This window comes from Hyalella azteca, unplaced genomic scaffold, assembly GCF_000764305.2.
Source record: "Hyalella azteca isolate HAZT.00-mixed unplaced genomic scaffold, Hazt_2.0.2 contig11438, whole genome shotgun sequence".
NCBI classification, from domain to species: Eukaryota; Metazoa; Arthropoda; class Malacostraca; order Amphipoda; family Hyalellidae; genus Hyalella; species Hyalella azteca.
Window position 1 is genome coordinate 3,558 of NW_025941437.1, and position 23,428 is coordinate 26,985.

Sequence of the window (23,428 nt, forward strand, 5' to 3'; positions counted from 1 at the left end):
ATTCATCATATCAACGAAGAAAATTTTCACGAACAAAAGTTTTTGATGATTCCGGTTGAATTTCCGAACAGGGATTGCAAAAAATAAATTTAAGTCATTGCTGCTTGATGAAATGCAAAACTTTATGTGGAAAATTATTAGAAATTTTTCACATAAGCCTCATAATTTCTTCATGGTGGCTATGAAAATGTGGTTAACGGAAAACAAGATCAAAACATTAATGTAACAGCATGAATTACAGTTTAATGCAAGAAAATACTAACCTTGATTTGTTGTGCAACACAAGCTTCCGTTTCTCCTCAAATTGGTAGTGACCTGATCCATGCGAGACAACTACATTACTCAGGATGGACCTATCCTTCTTTGAATAAACATATTGTAACATCGCCTGATCAGGGAAACGGATCCTGCCTGCATGTGAGGACGGGAACCGTAAATCCCGAAGCTGTAACTCTGAGTGGTGTGCATCAGTTCTCCAGGATTCGAGGATCAGTTCGTGGTCGACCTCCGTGAACCTGCAAATTTTGTAGAACTCAATCATCCACCAGTGAAGTTGGAGCAGAGCTTAACCCTCTACCGCCTGACATGAGTAACGGAGCAATATTGTCACAAGCCTATCTTCCCAAAAAGGATACGTTCTAGTGAGCGCAAAATAACTTGCACTGATGGTTGCCGCCACGTACGACTACTTCGAAATATTCTCTGTTGCGTACAAACGTACCCCCTCAGGTTGCTACACTTAATACTTTACAGTTATGGTTATAAGTATAAAGTGGTATGGTTATAGTTTATGGTTATAGTTTAATTAGTATACTATAGCTATAGTATTAGTATACTATAGTATGGTTATAGTATAAGTATGGTTATAGTTTAAAGTTATGGTCCCGGAGAGTGACATACGACGGAAGAAGGTTAAAATCAAGGCATTTGAGCAACGACCGATACGTTATTTTAATGCAGCTGTGATTGTTGCAATGCATATCAGCCTTTAAGTTATATTTTTATTACTATCAGCACCAATAATTAAAATAAAATAGCCCATGTATTTGCATAGTACTTCAGTCAATTAAAAAGTTGTTACAATTAATCATTTCAACAGCGCCAGGGTCCCATGAGGGCTACTCGGAAGTAACTCATTCTAGAGTCAGCGACTTTTGCTCAAAAGTTTATCTTATGACTCCGTACTCTACTTCAAAATAATAAATCATCATTTGTTGGCAAGCAACGGAAAGTTAGTCACCCCTGAGGCCATCATTATTTGCCCTCGCATAAACAATTTAAAGGAAATTTTTTAAAAGAATCTTCAATTTGATTTCAAGGTAGTGCTATCAATTTCTTAATACGAATCCTTCCTGCACTTATCGGATTGGCCGAGTGGTTAAGATCGCCAAGTTTGGAGCTGCGAGTTGGGGGTTCAAAAGCCACAACTATTGGTAAAAATTCTGGTCAAAATTGGCAAAGTGCCTGGGTGGTTGAGAATCGGTGACAGGCCAACATGGTCTAATCAACGCTGAGACTACAATATTTGTATTATATTACTCAGCATGCTCGTTTCCATGTTTTTTTATGCGAAAGAAGCAGTTTAAAGTAAATCAGCTAGGCTCTCACAAACACCTTTTAGGGTTTAAATAGTTCCACATATAAATTGGATAAATTGGATGTAGCAAAAAAACACAAGGTACAGTACTCACTGAAAATTTGTTCCATTGCTGAGGGATTGAACAACTCGTTGCGTCCGCGGGTCTACCACCTCAACCTCGTTGTTGATGATACGCACCAACCGCGAGCTGGAGAAAAATTAGAAATAATAATAACACAGTGAATAATATTAATAATAACACTGTGAATACAATTAATAATAACACAGTGAACAAAATTAATAATAACACAGTGAATGGAATTAATAATAACACAGTGAATAAAATTACCAACAACACAGTGAATAATATTAATAATAACACTGTGAATAGAATTAATAATAACACAGTAAATGCTATCTATACCCGGAAACTAAGAGTCCTGAAGCAATTTACGTGCAAAAACGTTCGATGATGACAGTTATGTACATCATATTTTCATTACCAAAACTGTCAACTGAAGAAATCCAGGCCAGTGTGATTGATAGTACACAAATGCTAATAAGATACACAAATAATTATCCGTTATAGAACGTATCGAACAAATTTAGGAGCGTTTTCGGAGGTACTTGTGCTATTCGTTGCACAGAACTTGAGTAACAGCAGCTAATAATTAAGCTACTGTGTGTTTGACTGAAAACGTGAGTAGCAAACTACCTTATCTCCAATGCCATTAAAGAACTTCTGCAATATCATACGCTGTTGGAGACGAAAATATTAATGTACGTTCTTATATAGTGTAAAAGTTATCAATTAGGGTCATTGGAGAACGGCAAGAATTAGATGAAAGAAATGTGTGATCTCAGCAAACGTGATTGATGTAAAACAAAATCTGCAAGCGTATTTGTTGTCCGCAAACGACGGCACCCACTATAACATTCAATATGACATTATGAAGCTAGTCCTGATCAAGATCAAAGGAGGAAAACATCATTAGTGTTGTCGTGGAAGCTGAAGCACTTCTAGGGTTTCAGCTCGGTGATACTAAGTGCTGTTGATTCTACGGGAGTGGTATAGTCAAGCTACCGGGGCCGATCATAACATCAAACGGGAATGGCCTGAGAGACAATCTTAAGAACCTTGTGTCATGAATGTGATTCAACAGTGACATTCTACTGCCACCTCTACGTATAAAAATTAGCTTGGTGAAAAAGTTTGCAACAACACTCAATTAATCCAGATGCTGTTGCATTTGAATATTTGATTACAAAATCCCCTAAGTAGAGTCTAGGGAAAATATGGGCAGGTGTATTAAATGGATAACAGATCCGCGAACTCATGGTGGGCATTCAGTGCGACAAGAGTCAGTTTGGCGAACACGGTGAACGCTTTTATTAGAAGATTGGTGAGATGAAAAAACGGTAACAGGGTTAACTGAGCACCTCAAATATGGCAGTTTACTCTTGGACAACTATCAATACATTTCATAAGACAGCAATATCAAATTGATATTTAAGTTCAGTGTGAAAAACATAACCAGAAATGAGTAATTTCTGTTTTGTCGTATGAAAAATCTAGAAATACGTAAATGGGATGTGGTTAATAGACTAAATAAATTTTCCCTTGCAATTCCATTTCCCTAAAAATCTCTCCTCCTTGACCTCACTTTCCTCTCAATAAAAGAATATGCGTCGCGTAGCAGCCGCCGATACAAAGCCTGACTCTGAATGTTGTTCCAGGGCAAGCGCGCCAGTAATCCAAATCACACAAAACAAGAGACGGACACCAGAGGCGAATGTTCCCAGCAAGGAATATAGAAGTTATGGTAGGAACCAACTCCCACATGAGATGTAACAAATTAATGATACGTAAACTTCAACCGTCACCAATAAAACTGCTTGCAACATCTTAGTGTAAAGCTGAACGTTAAATTAAAATCCCCTGAAAACTCACCCGTTGTGATTGAATTCCATTTTACTTGCAGCTATCCTTTTGAGCTGACTAGCTGACACTTCGTTCTTAAACTCCACCATATGCTTGCACATGCGCAGCTCCATTTCTCATGCGCAGCTCCAGCACGAATCGCGAGCGATTTCCTGAGCCGCAACTTCTGCTGATCAGTTGTTGGATCGCCGCACTTCCACTCGAATTACACAAATCAGTCATTTTTTTATATAATCCTTGCTTGTGTGCTTCTTACAATTGTGATACTTTTAGAAATTGGACATATAATCAGCAACTACAGCTGAACGCATAATCAGCAACCACAACTGGACGTATAATCAGCAACGTAAAATTATTGTAATTGGACGTATAATCAGCAACAATAATAACTTGAGCTTTTTATCAAGCGCCACGTGTCTTTAAGAAGAGCTACGTTTCCTGGAGAAGCGTCCCGCGCACGAGACCTCGTCTAGTAGAAGAATGAAGCGGTCGGTCCAGTTGGGCCTAAGCAAACGTTCGCCCACTCCTGGCCCGCCACAAAAACATGCGAGAGCGTCTGTTATTTAAACTGCTGGATTGTCTTTTAGACGCAAGGTTAATGTCGTGTTGTGAGATAAAATTATGATATATTTTCTTCATTATTATCTCTTGAATGATCGAAGCCGTAAATTTCATACAAATTAAGCTTTTTCTAAATGGATGGAAAAGGGTTAAAATGATACATATATCCGCTGATAATTTCATGCATTCTTAAAAGAGATCAAATAATTTGAAAACGATGTAGATACCAATTCGAATTAACTTTATACATGTGAATGTATGAATCGAGTTATTAATACAGTAATCCCGTTTTAGCTTGAACATATACTGTACACTTGTGCCCGAAAATATTCGTACCCCTTCAGAAATATAATAAAATTCCAATTTTAACGAACAATAGAGATCATTTACAACTTATTCTTCTAGGAAGGGTTGTCATTATTAAGTACAACAAATTTAATGCAAGAAAATATGTATATAATAACTTTCGATAGTAATTACTTTGAATTTTGTGAGTAACTAACCGTTCAGAATTATTCGTACCCTCTTATTCGTGATCATTTATAATAATATTTAAGAAGAACTAATATTGAAAATAGTAGTATATACTCAATAATTGTATTTCAAAATTTTGTGTTACTAAGCATTGTAATATTTTTCTCTGCAAAGTTTGAAAATATCATTTTTTTCACAATTTAGAAAAAAGCTAAAATTTTGCTAAAAGTTTGAAGATGGCAAAGAAAAAAGAGCTTAGTAATGATCTCGGAAGCAAAATTATAAATTCCCGCAAAGAAGATATGAGATATAAAGCAATATCTAAGAGTTTTAATGTTCCTGCGTCTGCAATACAGAGCATTATAAAAAAATTCAAATCATTTATCATGGTGGATAACATGGTTGGTCGAGGAAGGAAAGGAAAAATCTCCCCTAGATGTGCTAGAAACATACGCTCCATTTACAACAATTATAGGATCACTGGTGAGGAAATTCTATCAAATTTGGATGTTTTTGATATGAAGGTATCAAGACAAACATTGCAAAAAACAATGCCTCGTAACGGACTGAAGGGTTGTCGACCCAGGAAAACCCTTTGCTAACAGAAAAGCATGTGAAATAAGGCCAGAAGTTTCCTAAAACTCCTGTCGATTACCAAACCCCATTTTTCTCCAAGATTTTGTGGAGAGATGAGACTAAAATTGAATTATTCGGGCATATGAATGTTGCTTACGCTTGGCGAAAAAAAGGCGAGGCTCATAATCCAAAGAAAACAATCCCCACAGCTGAACATGGCGGTGTGAACCTTATCTTTTGGGGTTCATATTCTGCCAGGGGACCTGGAAGTCTGATCAAAGTAATCGGAATCATGTAAAAAGAACAATATTTTGATATTATCAAAAATAACATCAAGCAGGATGCAGAAAGTTTTTTCGTTGTCCTGATTGGATTCTTCAGCAGGATAATAATTCGAAGCACACATAGAAAATAGTCAAGAAGTGGTTCGAGGATTCTCACATCATTGTCACGGAATGGTCTAGTCAAATTCCCCATCTCAATCCAATTGAGAATTTGCAGCGCGTACTGACAATAGAGATGAAAAAGAGACAACCTAAAAATTTGAAAGAATTGGAACAGTATGCCTTGGAAAAAGGAACAAAACTTAGTGTCGAAACATGCAGAAACCTTGTTGCCCATTACCCAAAGCGTTTACAACAAGTTATCACGAGTAAAAAGGCCATGATATTAACTATTCATGCAGGGTACGAATAAATTTGGTCATGAGTCAGTTTTATGTTTCCTTTGAATCTCTTTAAAAAACTGAAAAATAATGTTTTTTGGTTTCTAAATACATGTTATTTGGTTCATAAATGGTTTACATCTGCTTTAAAGTTTTAGATAATTATTTTTTGGTCTATTTCTCGTAATTTGTGGAAATGACGTTAGGGTATGAATAATTTCGGGCATAAGTGTATGTCCTATTAGATGATAATGATTATTATCTAATGTGACAAGTATTTTTCTATCTAACTATAAGCAGTTTTTATAATTATCTAATAGTTAATAAAGCTGCATGATTGAGCCACTAAATTATAAATTTATTGAAAATGAGCAACTTCCAAGCAACATTTTTTTATTGTAAAATATTTGCTCAAAAACAATGAGCTACTGTTTATGCAGTATCTTTCAAGTTCTAGCAAATAAATTGCATGTGTTTTACTATTACCAAAACAGAAGTTAAATAAAATAAGAATATCTTTCCTCATACCCAAATAAAAATTAAGAGTGAATCACCTATTTTTTATGATGGCTATAGGCTGACGCCATAGGTGGAGCAGCTTTGATTTATACAGTGCATTAAGGGTGGCGTGCACCACCTTTACCACACCTATAACCTGCCTATGGCCCCCTACCCGTAAAGCTCTTCTTCCGCCAATAACTACCCATTGGCACCAGTGGCACATTGATGAGCCACCGATGGGCACTTTTAAAATGAAGTCGATAAAAATTTATAATTTAGTTTCTAATCCGATGCTTATGTATTTACTGACATAGTTCCACACAATCACCATCCTAAGTGCTGCGTATATAAATCTACCATGATAGTACAAGTAGCAATGTCAGACATGTAGCAGGAACAAATTTTCGGAGTACCATACACATACCTTGTGAGAAATCGACTTGAAGAAACGCAGTGCCTGCAGGATTCGAACTCCGGTCTCCCACACGCGAAGCAAAGCCTTTACCATTGAGCTATAGGAGAGGACTAGGCACTAAAGTAATTTTAAAATATTTGACTGAAGTATTGCATGTAGCAAGTATTAATTTCATCAAATGTCAGAAGTTAGTGCTACCACCGTGATGATTAGATAGTTCCATCAACAATTTTATTTGAACATGCTGCTAGATTCGAATAAATAGCCACTGAAAGAAACTCCGTTTATTCATAACGAACTATGGTTTAGCTCAGAGTAAAGGCTACGGAAAAAATGCTTTATAAGCACCGAAGTTTCATAGTGTGAACATTACACCAATTTTGACAGCGGTTTGATTCGAAATATTTTCACCAAGAATATTCTTGCGTGAAATAAGGAATTGATATTACTCGATGATTTTAAATTGTCAGGCGTGAATTACCTGCACTACTTGGAGTCACTATTTTTCTCTTGCATATTCTTTAGTCTTCTGCGTCCAAAAGATACCGGGACCACTCAAGTAGAAATTTAGACTTAAAATCGAAATAATTATCTTACTGTATGAGCAAATTTTCCTTAATAATTAAATTCCACTATTGAAGTAAGCGATAGAAAGCCGAATTTTTATTCGTATCCCTCTGCATAAAAATTATACTTTTTTGACAAGCAACTTACCCGGAAAGCACATATTTCAAGCAGGACATGGTAAAGACTAGTAGGAAGCTCAACGCCGACTCCCATAAACCCAACTCGTGTGAACTAATTGCTCGCTGCACTTGAGGGCTGCAGAGCCGCTGCGCTTTTGAGATGATTTGCCTCTGCCGACTACGTCGACGTGGCTTTAGAGTTTAGATTAGCGGGACAATTTGAGAATATTGTCAATATAATATAACACACTTAATCGATCCATACAATTTATACTTAATGATACAATAATTAGTCTGAAATGAAAGCAATATTTCCAACACAGCCAGTTGGCGCATACGCTAAATTCGCAATAAATTTACTCAATATCTCATGTGAACATAAAAAATTAGATTCGCTGTCATCTTTTGAGATACTGTATTTTTTGCGACAAAAATTTTCAGTTGTTCATAAGAAAATTTATATCAGGAGCAGTCTGATACATGCCCAGTGGCTTCACTTTGGTTTGAGAAATTTGTGAATACCTTGCTTCTATCTGTCAGTTTTACTCGTACCTACCGAATTCACGCTAAATTTCTGCTAAATTTTCCTAACAGAACTTAATCTAAAAAGCGAAGCACACAGAACGAAGTCATGGTTTCGTCTTGATCTCGAATGACCCGCAACCCAATAACACCTACGTTGGATAAATTACAGTGGCAAATTCCTTCGTGCAGTGTGCAGTTTGGGCAAACAGTAAACGGTGGCTCACAAGAGATTTGTCTGCAATGTGGTATAGATGTTTCAGACCATATAAATCATCGACGATGGTGTTTTATTTTCGATTTTCTGCAGATCTGGCCACCCACCGTTACGCCACCTATAATCTACTATCGCCACCTATAATAATCGGTGCGCCGCCCTTAATTTTTATTTGTATATTTCGCATTTTGTAAAGATAAAAATTCGAAAAATATAGCTTTGTTAACAGGCATAATTGAAATTCAACAAAAACAGTAAGAAACTGCCTCACAGTTCAAGATCTGCAAGAGAAACAGAGAGACACCGCGCAATGGCCGCTGTGATCAAGTCGCTCGTAACCGCTCTTCCAAAATACGATTAATAATAATCAAAGTAGAACAAGACTTTATGAGTTATGATAACAATCAAAAATCCTCTAACGTAAAATTCGCATACACAATAAATAGATTGCTGACCAGACTACTATTTCCTTTGTATTTGTTTGGAGGCGAGACCATGCAAATGATTGAAGTGGCGACACTAGTAACTGTATCAGCATTTAAATGTAAACGTGAGTTGGTCTCAATAATATCTTTGACACATAATGTGATGAATAATTAGTAAGTAAATATAAGATATAATATGCTTACCGAATTTGTAAACTTTGATCACTGATAGTGAACTTTATTAGTTCCACGTTTGTAACGAAAACAAGTTTTTGAAGAAACTCCAAGCAAAGCTGTAGGTTTAGTGAACACAGACGTGATAACCTTGCGCGTAAATGCCATCAAAACGAATACGGATTTCTGAGACTTCGAAACATTTAAAATAATTTAGTTTCCATAGGAAAATAGATGTGTTTACAGGGAGAAAAATAACTAAATTTTTCGTTGTTGCTTGCACCACAAATTTTTTGATGGGACATCAAGGACATAAAATGAAGAATATTTTTCGAGTTTATTTATTAAAAGGTTTTTTACATGGAAGAATGCGAAGAAAGATTATTAGTGAGTGCACAGTTTCCACTTCGCGTTGATCTAACTGGTGAATAAGCGGCGCCACGTTGAAAAATAGAACCGCGGGGTCATTCATGATCCGTTTAAAAAATTGTTATTATAATTTATATAAATAATTTGTTGGATTTTCTGAGGATAACGAATAATATCGTCAGTTTAATAATCATAATTTGCCCGATAACGCAGGAAATTCAATTATGCGTGCCCCATCAATTGTATAAAAGAGTCTATTTAAAATCTGCAGAAATGAAAAGGTAAGTAGGACGCTAGTTTTGATTTCATGCACCAGCACCTATACAGGATCATCAATATTTAGCGTTACATTGTTTTTTTCAAAATAAATACACTCGCAAAACAGTCAAATGTGTCGTATGGAACCAAGTCGACTGTTCTCCGGAAGGACCTAAAGTTGTCCCCATCCAAGCATGGCAAAAAACAACAACTGTCTGCTCAAGTTGTTGACAAACGCCTCCAAAGATCCAAGATTCGTCTTTCCCGCATTCATGATGGTACGCTGCCAAACATCGTTTTCAGTGATGAGAAGATATTCAATGTTGAACACCACTTCAACTCCCAAAATGATCGAATTTGGTCGAAGAATGGGGACGAAGGATCCCGTGTGGTGACTAGGAAGCAATGCCCGACCTCAGTGATGGTCTGGGCAGCCGTAACAGAGTCCTCAAGGAGTCCCCTCTTTTTTGTTGACAAAGGCGTGAAATTGAATCAGAGGAACTATCGAGATGCCATCCTTGTTGGTGCATTGTTGCCCTGGGCACGAAAACACTTCAAAAAACGCCCCTGGTCGTTCCAGCAGGACTCTGCACCATCCCATGGGGCCAAATCGACTCAGGAGTGGCTGTCCGAGAATGTTCCCCACTTCATTACCAAAGATGAATTGCCCCCATCGTCACCCGATCTGAATCCTCTGGATTTTGGGATCTGGTCATACCTTAAGAGCAAGGTCTCGACCGTTCACCATCACAGTTTGGACGCCCTAAAGGTCAAACTGCTGAAGGAGTGGGCCAAAATCCCGCATAGTGTCATTCGTGACTCGTGTAAGGCTTTCTCTAAGCGTCTACAACTCGTTATTGATGCAGATGGTGGACATATTGAATGAAATTGTGGGAATTGTATCTCTGAACCTCTGCCTACATAAATACATTTTCAAACATTCACATTGTGTTTCATTTCATAGTTCTAACCACTCAAAGTTGTAACGCTTAATATTGATGGTCCTGTATATATGGCAATTGAAAATCTTCAATTTTTTGTATTTTTTTGTAGGCCTAACTCAGAAATATTGTAGGCCTATTTAGAGCTGCGTCTTCATTCGATTAACATGTTTTTTATCACAGCTTTTAGATATGCCAAATTTTTACTCTATGCCTAATATATATCACGCTTGTCAAGGTTTGCTTGAAAATTTTCGTATTATAAATTCAAAAGTTTAGCTGGAACTCTAAAAATAAATTAGAAATACAGCAAGTTTTTATAGAGATGCATGTTTCTCCTCTACGTCTTCCATAACTTCAACACACAAAGCATTTATATATAATAGCAATTATATTTATAATGTAGGCATGTCATTTGACGACCTAACGCTTGTATATCCCAGTCTCTGTATCATCAATACAATTGAAGGAATTTTTCAATTCGCTACATAATAGGTTAAGTGAAGATTAATAATAAGAGAACCATCAAATTTTACTAGAAGAGATTCAAGGTTGGATCTCCAGCTCCTTAATTGGGTCTTCATCCATGGGAGGCGTCGGAAGTTTTCATGGTAATGAAATTTTCATCCAAGGAGTAAGTTAAGTGGTAAGACCAGGCTCAAGAATTTAGGTGACCATGCAGGACATCAAAATTGTAATCTTCAGAATTAGATCCAGGTAAGGGGAGGGATTGGCAGCAGGCGTCACAGGAACGGCGAAGTTCATACAGTTGACGAAATTAAACAAGATTATGCAATGTGTAGATCTGGCGTACACAAAGCGTGACAACTGCAATGATTAAGGCAGCATATATCATATGAAGCAAAGGAGAGCAATGGCACACGCCTAAATCTATTCGGGATTCAGTGTGTAACCGTAGTCACAACTGCCAGGAGGACAGTTGGAGGTTCAAATGCACGGGAAAAAGTTAGAGGAGGAATGAAACCCTAAACCTCCATCTACCTATACTAGGCCCTAAGCAAATGACCAAAGTTAATTTATATCCACCTTAAACGTCCCAAATGGAGGTTATCCCCAAATGTAAATTATGGTGAGCCTAAGATAAATCCTACCTAGTTGATACACAAGTAATAAATAGTTAAATATATCCTGCTAGAAATCACATTTACACAAAATTATAAGACAGTAGAATAAAGGTCTCAGCAAGGATTAGGAGCCTGTGGACGCTGAAGATGCGTAGTCCAGTACTCAGGTCGCAGGTAAGATTAGAGATGTTGCTAGGTCGGCTGCCGGTACAAATTTGAGCTAATTGGAAGGTGCGCCAACTCGTCACCTGGGCAACAAGTGAAGGCAGCAATGCATTCGAAAGTGGTAATTTCTTACACAAAAACGTCTCTGCATCATCGGTATATTAATGTAAAGGAATTGAGTGCAGGACCGACTCCAATTGGGTCCGAAGAATTAACCCTAAGCTGCCACCGAACCTCAACGAAGGAAATGAAAACCAAATACCCTTATATTTACTAAAACGAACACTAACAACGAAAACACATAGTGGAACTAACTAGCGAAAACACTAACACGAAAATAACTAGCGAAAACACTAACACGAAAATAACTAGCGGAACACTCTAAACACGAAAATAAATATTGAAACAATCAATCCTAATCTAAATGACGGAAGGTGGAGTGGACCACGGGATACGGGGCCCGACGGTAGGTAGAGTACATCGGTATATTAACGTCTCTGCATCATCGGTATATTAATGTCTTTTAATCGTCGCAACACAAACAAGTCTGAGTCAGCGATACATTAACTCCTGTTATTACATTAACTCCTGTTATTACATTAACTCCTGTTATTACATCAACTGTTATTATCGCCAAGGTTAGCACGAGTCGCGGTATAATAACAATAAGCAAGACCATAGATTGAATCAAACTAAAGGTGCTTGTACACAGGGATAGTGCAGACGGCTAGTAAATCTGGCTAGTGTCGGTCGCTTGGTGACTATCCAGCTAGTAAGCCTGTACACACGAGGAGAGTAGAAGGTGCCGCTATCTTCTCGTTCGCGCCCGCCAGTGAGTCGTTAGAAGTCGTCGAGTGAGGTCTGTGAAGATGGATAGTGTGATCACCTTCAACAACTCGAGTCTGTACGTCTTTTTTATACTCCATATGCTAGCCCTTAAAAATTCAGCGTCGGGAACAACTAAACCCTGACTAATAAGGTCTACTTTCCATTTCAAAATACTTGTTTCTCTCTTCATTTTGTTGGAGTAACCATCATGGAAAACATTATACTTTAATTCATATTTTTGGAATATTTCAAAGAATAATTAAATATCGTCTGGAATCCACTTTGTTGGATTCCTCTTAGAAACATTATCGTTCAAACAAGCCATGATTCACGTGACCCAAGATGCTTCACAGGAGCGGCACAGATGCTCTCACCATGGCTGCATCAGCGCTACTAGCCACTTCTCCAGCCAAGATATCAACATATCGTTGTCCCTCTCGGCCGCGCCTTGGGCACTTGCCGGCGCATGCCTCTGAAGCGGCTGAACCACTATACACGAGGCTAGTAGCGTGGACAGTTCAAGCGCCGGATGAACTAGCGGCTAGTACTATCCCTGTGTACAGGCACCTTAAGCGAGGCGCGCCAAGTCTAATATCAACAGAATTCGTCTAACACTATCCCGGAGAGCAACAAGTGTAGATCATTCATCAGAAGTATATTCATTGTGTAGAGAGGTTTGGAACAAATATTTTCATGAGATTGTACGCATGTTATCTATAGGACATTGGTATAGATCATAAATTAGAACAATTTTGTATAATTGTTTAATTTACTTCATCGTTAGCAAATATATTTTACCTTTTAAAATTATTTTTGCCGATTAAAAAGTCGTGTATTGGCGCAATCCAGATTTGTGGATATGTTATCTGTTATTACATATTTTTAAATAAATTATTATGCACTTATTTCCTTTTGATTTCATATTTCGTTCGATAAATTTTTCCTTCAGTGCTTTAGATAGAAACCATATGTCAAAATTTTCAACTAAAAATAATAAAATCTTCATCAACCACAATCTACGAACGTCTTACGAAGCTTCGTTGAAACAAAACGAAACACTTTCCATCTTTTCTGTAGAGAAAGTCAAAATTTTGTTTACAGCGAAGTAAACAAAATTTACAGCCAAATCGAAATTGTCTGTAAACAGCCAATTGTTTACAGCCAAATCGAAAATTTTCACTGTAAATCGAATGCTCTTTTACAGACTGGATGAAATGTAGAGCCACGTGGAATAGAGCTCGCGCTAACACACGTTCACTTACGCTTCCTTGGTAACTGGATGAGATGCGGAAGCTGTACACCTGTTGTACTGTACAGTTACGAGAAAAACATCTGCCAGCTTCTGATATTGGGGAACATCTTCCATCAATGTAAGTATCAAAATAAGATCAAAAATTAAACAAAGACTTGATGAGAAGCTCGAATAGAAAGAAAACGTGTTTCGGAAAAAGTATTTTATTGATATTAATTGTACCCCGTGGATCTTTAAACTATATAATCGTGTTCCAAAAAGCCATGACTGTACAGGGCCAGAACACATGTCGTCATGACGCAGTTAGGTGCGCAGTGCGACGTGTGCTTACGAGTATGCGATGTTTCAAATTAATAATAAGCTCAGTTAGCAATTAGTTTTATTAGTGAAATAACAATGTAAAATAACTTTATATAAATCCCATGCCAATTTTACTCATTTTCCCCATAATAATATTTCGATTTTGAATCAACCCAAAGCTGGGCCACGTGTATTATGAGTGGCTGTATTTACGATACCTGGTATCATTTATCAGTCAAATAATATTATCGTTATTACATTTTCAAATCGAACTTACATATGAGAAATTATTATGTATGAATACCAAATCCATTTTAATTACAAAGTGAACTGTGTAATAGGTTACGGGCTAAATTCATATTGTAGTTGAAAATTTGAAGCTGAATAATGTGTATACATTGTAACTGCAATTACATTTAAATGTTAAAGTTTCTCTGCAGGTTGTTTCTAAGTTTCTATTTTATTGATGACTTTCATATGTGTTTATCTATGACGTAACGAAATAGCTGCCGAATTTCGAAGTTTCGTAAAGAAATGTTGCATGAATTTCTTTGATCATATTCAAACATTTTTTTACCCTAACTAGAACTAATTTTTTTCAGGTCCTGATGACTCAATCGATCGCGAATTATGAATTATTAAAACAAAATAGACTGCAAAAATTTGAAGTGGCATATTTTAGGATAAATAAATTTTTTGAATAGGCAATAATACTGGACAAAATATGAAAATTGGTAATATCAAATGAGCAATCCTTCGGTAGCAGCGAGCGGAGGTCATTAATATGACTGCGATGTTTCTAATTAACAAAAGAAAGAGCTAAATTTCATGAAAACCCTCCTACGCTAACTGGGTCGCTGTCATGAAAAATTTGAGCCGTTAATTCATATTGGTGAATACAATCTTAAATGCAAACATGAATTACGGCATGCACGTAATATAAGCATTATTACTGCAATATTACTTTCCTAAGCATTATTTATGCTCATAATTCTGTATTGCTCATTTTCAATACATGCATAATGTGAATATTATATTTGTATAGAAAAGGCAGTCTTACAGGCTAATTATTTCATTCAAGTTATTTTTTATTCAACTTCAACCCCAATCTATTAGTCAATTCAATTTTTATTTAACTTTAACCCCTATCTTTTAATCAATTCATTTTTTAATCAATTTTAACCCCTACCTTTTAATAAAGTTACTTTTTTATTCAACTTTAACCGATATTTTTAAATCCATTCAATTTTATTTCAACTTTAACTTCTGCCTATTAATCAAATTATTTTTATTCAAATTTAACCCCAATATTTCAATCAATTAATTTTATTCAACTTTAACCTCTGCCTTTATAAAGTTATTGTTATTCAACTTTAACGCCTAATTTTCAATAAATTCATATTTCATTCAACTTTAACTCTTGTCTTTTAATCAAGTTATTTATATTCAACTTTAACCTCTGTCTTTTTATCAAGTTATTTTTTATTTAACTTTAACCCGGATCTCTCAACCAAATTATTTTTAATTTAACCTAAACACTTATCTCTTAATCAAGTTAGGTTCATTTGGTAAACGAGTTCATAAAAAATATAACAATTTTTCACTTGCCAATAAGTGACAATCGATAATAATTAACAATAACTTAAAAATTTTCACAGTAATTAACAATAATTGATAACAATTAATAACTATATATAATAATTGACAATAATTAACAGCAATTGACCATAATTAACATACACTTAATGATGAAATGAATGATATATGCTTTTAATGATGAAATGAATGATATATACACCCAATGATGAAAAATGAATGATATATTATTATTATTATTATATTATATTTGTTTTTCGCATCCAAGAACGTATTTCCTTCATAATGTTATTAAATTAATGCTCTATTGATTACAGTTATTTTGGTGTAACAAACTAACGCTGCAAAAGGAGATAATTAATAATGAAGAATAATAGGTATTTACTGAAAACTATGATTTAACAAATTCTAACCCATTCCCTGTTAAAATGTACTTTGACTGAACTGAACGAAGTTTAGGCAAACGCTCATTGATGAAAAACTTCATTTTTGAAGGGTTTAGAGCTCCAACAGCGAATAATGCTGAAAAATGTAGAACATACATTTTTTATTTAAAAAAATCCGCTGTACAATGAAGCAATTCAAGGAACATTTAGATTGATTAAGTGTTGTTTCGTCACGGCCTTCACATTCTAAGACATTGCCGGGCGCAGGGTGATGAAAGTTGACGGAAATTTCAGATTGTGTTCTAAATATTTTATTTGCTCAAAATCGGGTTCAAAACATGATTCCTGCGAGACGTCCTGCTTCTTATCTAGCAAATTTTCTGAAACTGTGACTGAATGTGATAGTAAGAAAACTATATTTATTGCACATTGCCCTATTTTGGTAGTGCGTCTAAAACTATGACCAGAAAAAATAAAGATTTTGTTTATGAAATATTTCCCGAATATAAATTTGCATGTTTGCTGGTATATAATTTCAAAATTGATTCTTTTTACAGATATAAGGACGCTATTCATGCCCGGATGCGATCAAACCTGGTCTATGAGTTCAGTTGTGCACGCTGTGCATCTACGTACGTTGGAATGACATCGCGTAACTTCTACATTCGGGTTTCTGAACACCGTGGCAGGAGCTATCGTTCTAACTTGCCTCTCGCCAAGCCTCCTCATTCTTCCGAGCGCCTCCATGCTGAACAGTGCGACGTGGCTGTATCTGAGAGTGATTTCAGGATACTCGGTTCCACTTCTGGGCGATCGGATTTGAGAATTTGGTCTCTACATATCTTCAAACGAAAACCGTGTCTCAATAATGCGTTTAGCTCATATAATCTGGAAATAGTGAATCGCTAGGCTTATATATTCTTTTGGTGAACCCTAGGACTAATTTGTTCCAATCGATTCGATATATTGTTAGGTCTTGTTTAGGTTTTATGTCTGTCTTAGAAATTTGACTTATAATATGATTTTATTCATTTTTAGTTTGTCGAACTGATGATGGAGCTGGACTCTGGAACGTTTTCAATACCGATATGGTGAATTTGCTTGGTGTTTTCTTTGCTTTTAAATTCCTTACGTCACGAGCTTCATAGCCAGGTTAATAAAGCGGATATTTCAGAATCAAGAACAAATCCTGACTTAGTTGCGTGGACTTGTATCTCAAGATTCCATTTTAACGGAGAATAAATACTTCAGTCATCCATGGCACATGACGGAGCAGTTGTTGAACAAATGTCAACAAATATTGTAGAAAAATGGTGTCCAGGGTAGAGTTGTACTCGGCAGGCTATTGGTGGAGCATAGGCAGGACGTGCTACCACTGCTTCGGCGATGTGGCAGCATATTACCACATAGGTGTGGGCATGGCACCCAACCACCTATGGTCTACCATTTATCTCCCTATATGATTGTTAATAAAACATCAGTGCTTCACCAATAATGTTTATTCAACCCGGCCGGTTCACTTCTGCCTATAGTTTCTGACTCGAAACTGTAATGAGCTGGGAATGCAGGGATCCATTGGGCGCGGTTCGTGATGCACCGCTGCATGGAACCACTGTCGAACCAGCGCAGTGAACCGCCTTATTTAGGGGCACTTATCTGTAAACGCACCAAGAAATCAATAATCATAATATGACCAGCTTGGGACATCAAAACTGTACAACGAAAGAATACATTTGTATCCAGGTACCATTACATTGGAAGACCATAAACACAAGTATTGATGATGGGAAAAATACGGAAAAACTAAGATGTTCACAGGAATCGTCATATCATGAGGACAACTTGGTTACTTCTTGGGTTTGAAAGTTTTGAACGTGTTGTCGGAAGGACTGGACGTTAACATGTGTTGTCGGAAGGACTGGACGTTAACATGTGTTGTCGGAAGGACTGGACGTTAACATGTGTTGTCGGAAGGACTGGACGTTAACATGTGTTGTCAGGAGGACTGGACGTTAACATGTGTTGTCAGGAGGACTGGACGTTAACATCTGTTGTCAGGAGGACTGGACATTCACATGTGTTGTTAGGAGAACTGGAAGTTAGCATGTGTTGTCAGGAGGACTGGACGTTCACATGTGTTGTCAGGAGGACTGTTCGTTAACATGTGTTGTCACGAGGACTGGACGTTAACATGTGTTGTCANGTGGACAGTGGGTGTGGACAGTGGGTGTGGACAGTGGGTGTGGACAGTGGGTGTGGACAGTGGGTGTGGACAGTGGTCGTGGACAGTGGGTGTGGACAGTGGTCGTGGATAGTGGGCATGGACAATGGGTGTGGACAGTGGGCGTGGACAGTGGGTGTGGACAGTGGGTGTGGTCTGATGGATAGTTTAACAATTTCATTTTCACGAAATTTTCAAATTTTGTTAAAATTACTGGTCAGTTAAATTTTTAATATCCAAACTCAATCCAACGCTGATGTTGGCTTTCCATCAGCCACTATTCAGCATTCATGCACAGTTTTCACTGCACTAATGAAACTTAATGGCTCATGGCTACCAAACTGGTCGAGGTAAATCTGCTTGTTCACAGGGACAAAGTTGGCGGCCAGTACAACACAGGGACAGTATTGGCGGCCAAAAACAAGTTTCAAATACAAAGCACCACTATTTATCGTGCTGTTGGCCTCGGGTATAGACGCTACGGGCCACGGAAAGACCCAGTGACACTTTAACAATGCTAGTAGTCCTAAATGTTGTACTGGTCGCCACTACTGTCCATGTGAACAAGCCCTTTCAAGGTTGTAGGTAAGCTATTGGATCTGATGCTTTTGTTGAATGGAAAAATTTGCGCTAAGACTGCTAGTTCTATACAAGTGAATAATATATTCACAAAGAGCAAAATAACTGAAAAAATAAGTAAATAAAGATATATTTACAGTCTTACGTCGTAAGATACGATGATCGTTTTGTTCGGGAACAAGTTGGCTTCCATTGTGTATCCCATCATCACATTGAACGGCCAGCTCCTCTGTGGTTCTGCTCAATAGAAGACAACTTAGTGGTAATATTGGCCTTGTGTGAGTCATCCTGACCCAGGGTATCAGTGCAACGGACAGAAAGTGGGTCAGTATTAGGACACTAATATTTCTTCTTATTATTATTAAGTATCAAAACACAATAGTATCCTAATACTTGACCCATTCATATTTCTTAGTTGAACTCCAGCGTACATATGAGATGATTACTAATTCAATCAAGTCAGACGGAAACATTATGGAAAAATCTATGGCTTTAAATAAAAAAAGATTTTTATGTTTTCATGTTGAACTAAATAACCTCGTATTATTCCAATATAAATATTCCCCAAAACTACATAGTCCGAACCTAAACTACAAAGTCCGAACCTAAACTACATAGTCGGAACCTAAGCTACACAGTCCGAACCTAAAGTACTTAGTCCAAAACAAAGCTACACAGTCCGAACCTAAAGTACTTAGTCCAGAACAAAGCTACAAATTCCGAACCTAAACTACTTAGTCACAAACAAAGCTACTCATTCCAAGCCTAAACTACTTAGTCCAAAATAAAACTATATAGTCCCAAACAAAGCCACATATTCCGAACCTAAACTACTTAGTCCAAAACAGAGCAATATAGTTCAAAACAAAGCTATATAGTCCATAACAAAGCTTCTTAGCCTGAACCTAAACTACTTAGTCCACACCAAAACAACATAGTCTAAAACAAAATTACATAGTCCTAACCGAAGATACATAGTACTCAATTTCATTTATACTCGATAATAGAATATTTAAAAGCTCTACCATCATTTGTGGTACCTGGCTTGGTAGTCGCCAACGTCTGAGCGGTGGTACCGAACTTCTCTCTGGTGGGGAGACCGAAAGAGACGGTGACGTTTGTGCTGCACCCTGGGATGTTCTCTATCGTCGTCTGGGGCGAAGTCTTACTTCTCCTGGTTTTGGTTTCGACGTACTTTTCCTGGCCGGAGAAGCTGACGATGAAGCCGGGGTAGTTGCAGCCACCATCGTTTGAAGTCCACGTCACGTCGAAGTTATTATTCGTACTCGCCGTCAGGGTCGCAGCCACCGTCAACACTTTGAAATTTCCTGTTGAAGATAGGAAGAAAGGCGTTTATTTAGAAGAGTTGAAGTGGTGGATTTTTTACATTGGAATCCAGTCTTCGAAATTAAAGTTAAGATGGCTGCAGCAATGAACCGCACCCGCCGTCACTGGACTGGACCAAAGGTGGGCAAAATGACTTGCGAGAGTTCGCAAGAAGACCTCTCTGCAATATATGACTGCGAACTAGTGCAAAATTCACCCCTAATATGAGGTGCGGAAGAGTCGGGATAGAACACAACTACTTGGCCTCGGACGGCACAGAAATTGCGGATGAGGTAATTTTTCACGACTGCGCAGTGTCGAAGAGTACTAATGTCACGTTTGGTGACGTGTAGGAGCAAAAACCGCAAGAAGCAGGCAAAAAGTAATGTGGATCTTGTAGACGTTAGGAACTAGAGAAACTGAATCGATGATCACGCTGGTAAAAGCCCTCGTGATCCTTCTCCTTGAGTTCTGCTTCCAGCTGTGTTCACGGTTTGCGCTGTGTGGCCATTAGAAGCGGTCAAGGGAATCTTCATGCGAAGGAACGAAATCTTCGGGAAGCCAAAATATCACAATGGGAGAAGACACTGTGTCCAACACTCCATCCGACAAAAATCTTGGTTTATTAGATCAGTCTTGGTTTATTTCCATGACGGGACCAAGGCTGTTTCACGTCTTGACTATGGAGATAACAATAGCGGGTGTCGTTCGCTCTGGAGACCCTCAAGAGACTGGACTTTTTACTTGGCACAATCAATGATCACACAGGGTTGGCCGTTGAAAACGAAAACGTACCAGTGAGGCATGCTACTGCAACGTTCAGAACCCCTCCCACACACCCCATCCCACCCACCGTAACTGGCCTGGATCAGCGAATGACGATGGGTTGGACTAATTGATCGCACCCACGAAATTGGGCTCGGCCAGAGATGGGATGGATTAATCCATCGCATTCACCGAAATTTGGCTCGACCAGAGATGGGACGGACTAATCAATCGCACCCATCGAAACTGGGCTCGACCAAGGGTGGGTTAAACTAGCCTATCACACCCACCAAAATTGGGTTCGATCAGAAGGGGGTTTGACTAATTCATCGCCCATCCCGATACTTTATGTTATAAGGTATTGGGATCGACCAGAGGTGGGATGGACTAATCCATCGCGTCCACCGAAATTGGGCTCGACCAAAGGTGAATTTCACTATTCCATCGCACCCACCGAAATTTGGCTTGACCAGAGTTGGGTTGGCCTGGTAGATGGCTACGTAGTTTGCCGCTGCTGCCTTCTGGTCGGCGCATGCATGACTTGGGACAGTTGCGTTGTAGGTGGAGCAGGTGGTACCATCGAAGGACAGGGTGGAGTGTCCTGCAAACGTTGCGGCGGTTAGGTTCATTGCAAGATGTTGTTCCGTAGAGGCATTGTTTAATTATTATTGCACCCATTAATTCTTGGTAAATGGCACCTTCTGCGGCTGTAACCAACGGTAGTAGCAAACTCACCGGCCACAGCGGCAGCGTTGACGCAGTCCCTGAAGGTGGCCGCGCTCGACTGGGAGCTTCCGAAGCATTTCAATATCTCCGGGTGAGTGTATGTGCGGTTATACACGATCCCCTTCTTAGACTTGATGGACTGGAACACGACCGACCTTTTGGTTTTCTTGCAAGATGTCATGGGGCCTTTGGGGGTCACAAAAACCTGTAATCAATAAAATGCTGAATATATACCAGAATATCGATGTTGGTGACAAGATATTGTTGAGACAGTTACTTGCCCAAAAACTTGTGGGGGCACAGCAATGCATATTATTAAAGAATAGGAATGATAGCTTAAATGTTCATAAAATCCCAACGCGAAAATAGGTTCACAAATCTCAATTTAATTAGACGCGTGTGATGGTTGTTTTAACTCACATCAACAGCAGGGCCTGGAGGCAGGTTCGCCTGTGAGCAGGAAAAGGGTAATACCAGCATTAGCTATCACGGATCAATAAGTAACTCACGATTTGTCTACTTGACATTTCATAGCAGTTTGTTGCATGTGGGTTAGTTTTGTACTTTGATTATAATGATTAAATGATATAATGATAAGTTGATTATGATTATAATGACCTGGGCTTCATGGAGCACCGTGGTCAAAATTCCGGCGAGAATCAGGGGAAGGAGTTTGGCCATCTTGACCTTCCCGACCTGGGGAGACACGAGACTATGATTATTGTTTAAGATATTAGTAGGATTATAATTAATGATACTTGAAATTATTAGTAGTATTGAAAGAGAGCTTATCAGCACAGTTTTGTAGAATTTTCAATTTTAAGAGTTATAACTGAGTTCTCAAAGGCTCTCAGGGGAATACTTCAATTGGACCGTTGATATCTTCGTCACTATTTTTGAAATTTGATAAACGTTTTAAATTAGTTCTATAGGTAACAAAACTTTTAATTTTATAAAGAAAATAAATAATACCATTTTTAATACCCATTCTCTTAAAAATCTTAGAATAAGTGCCCACAAATCGTATCACTAAGTTTTTAATACTCTATTGGCTGATGAGAAATATTGACTTGTAGCGGGACAAGTACACTCATAATACGACTTTACTGGATCTCCGCTCGCGGGCCCTATAACATACGAGGATTTCTTAAACCAGATCTGAATTTTCAAAGGCCACAAGGTATATTTTAATATAGTAGAGAATTCTCAGTCACGATACAGGTCTATAAACTAAATGCATGTAAGTTTACAAAAGCTCACCAAGACCTAGCCTATAGAAGTTTACAGACGTTGCAAAGAATGGTTAGTCAGGCAAATAAGTTTACAAATACAGACGCTATACAGATATTAAATACAGGTATTTACAGGCATTACAAAGTGGGGTTTCAGGCAAGTATATATAGGCTGCCTACTCGCAATCAGCTGCTTAACCCTAATCGCCACACGCCCGTGGGAAAACGCCCTTCGTTTCTAATAACCTTTTGGTTATCATCATGTTGAAATGCTAGACTTTTTTTAACCAATATTGAAATTATCACTTATCTGAGGCGGATTTGACAAATACTTCATTTTAAATAGCTCTTAAAATCATGAGCAACTCTATTACTGGTAGTCTATCAAGTTAACTTTCTTAGTTTTAATTTTTTGTAAAGCTTAAATTGATGTCAATTGCATTTATGACTGTAAAAGCAATATTTAACTGACACAACCCTGCTATTGGCAATATAATTGTAAATCAAGTTAAAAAAATAACCATAAATCTCACAGCCTTGTCTGTCTAGATACTCTTCAACTGATGTCTCTTTTTGGTGTCGCATCAATAATATTTTAGCTTTTTGATCTATAATAATGAGGCAGGTAATTTGGCAAACCACGTATAAACTTTAAGCACGGAT

The 23,428-nt window shown here is 37.8% G+C and overlaps 1 protein-coding gene and 1 long non-coding RNA gene across 2 annotated transcripts; both read right to left on the reverse strand.

The window, feature by feature from the left end:
- Positions 1 to 419: 419 nt before the first annotated feature.
- On the reverse strand, positions 420 to 3,602 carry LOC125178624. The gene is made up of 3 exons (XR_007156971.1): positions 3,531 to 3,602; positions 1,692 to 1,787; positions 420 to 515 (listed from the first exon to the last, which is right to left on the reverse strand). It is a non-coding gene; the product is annotated as an uncharacterized LOC125178624 (long non-coding RNA).
- A 15,247-nt stretch (positions 3,603 to 18,849) lies between these two features.
- On the reverse strand, positions 18,850 to 22,241 carry LOC108673729. The gene is made up of 6 exons (XM_018161597.2): positions 22,152 to 22,241; positions 21,954 to 21,983; positions 21,543 to 21,738; positions 21,262 to 21,408; positions 19,757 to 20,044; positions 18,850 to 18,953 (listed from the first exon to the last, which is right to left on the reverse strand). Exons 1-6 carry the CDS (start codon positions 22,212 to 22,214, stop codon positions 18,850 to 18,852), a joined length of 828 nt encoding a protein of 275 aa, XP_018017086.2. The 5' UTR covers positions 22,215 to 22,241.
- Between the last annotated feature and the right edge of the window lie 1,187 nt (positions 22,242 to 23,428).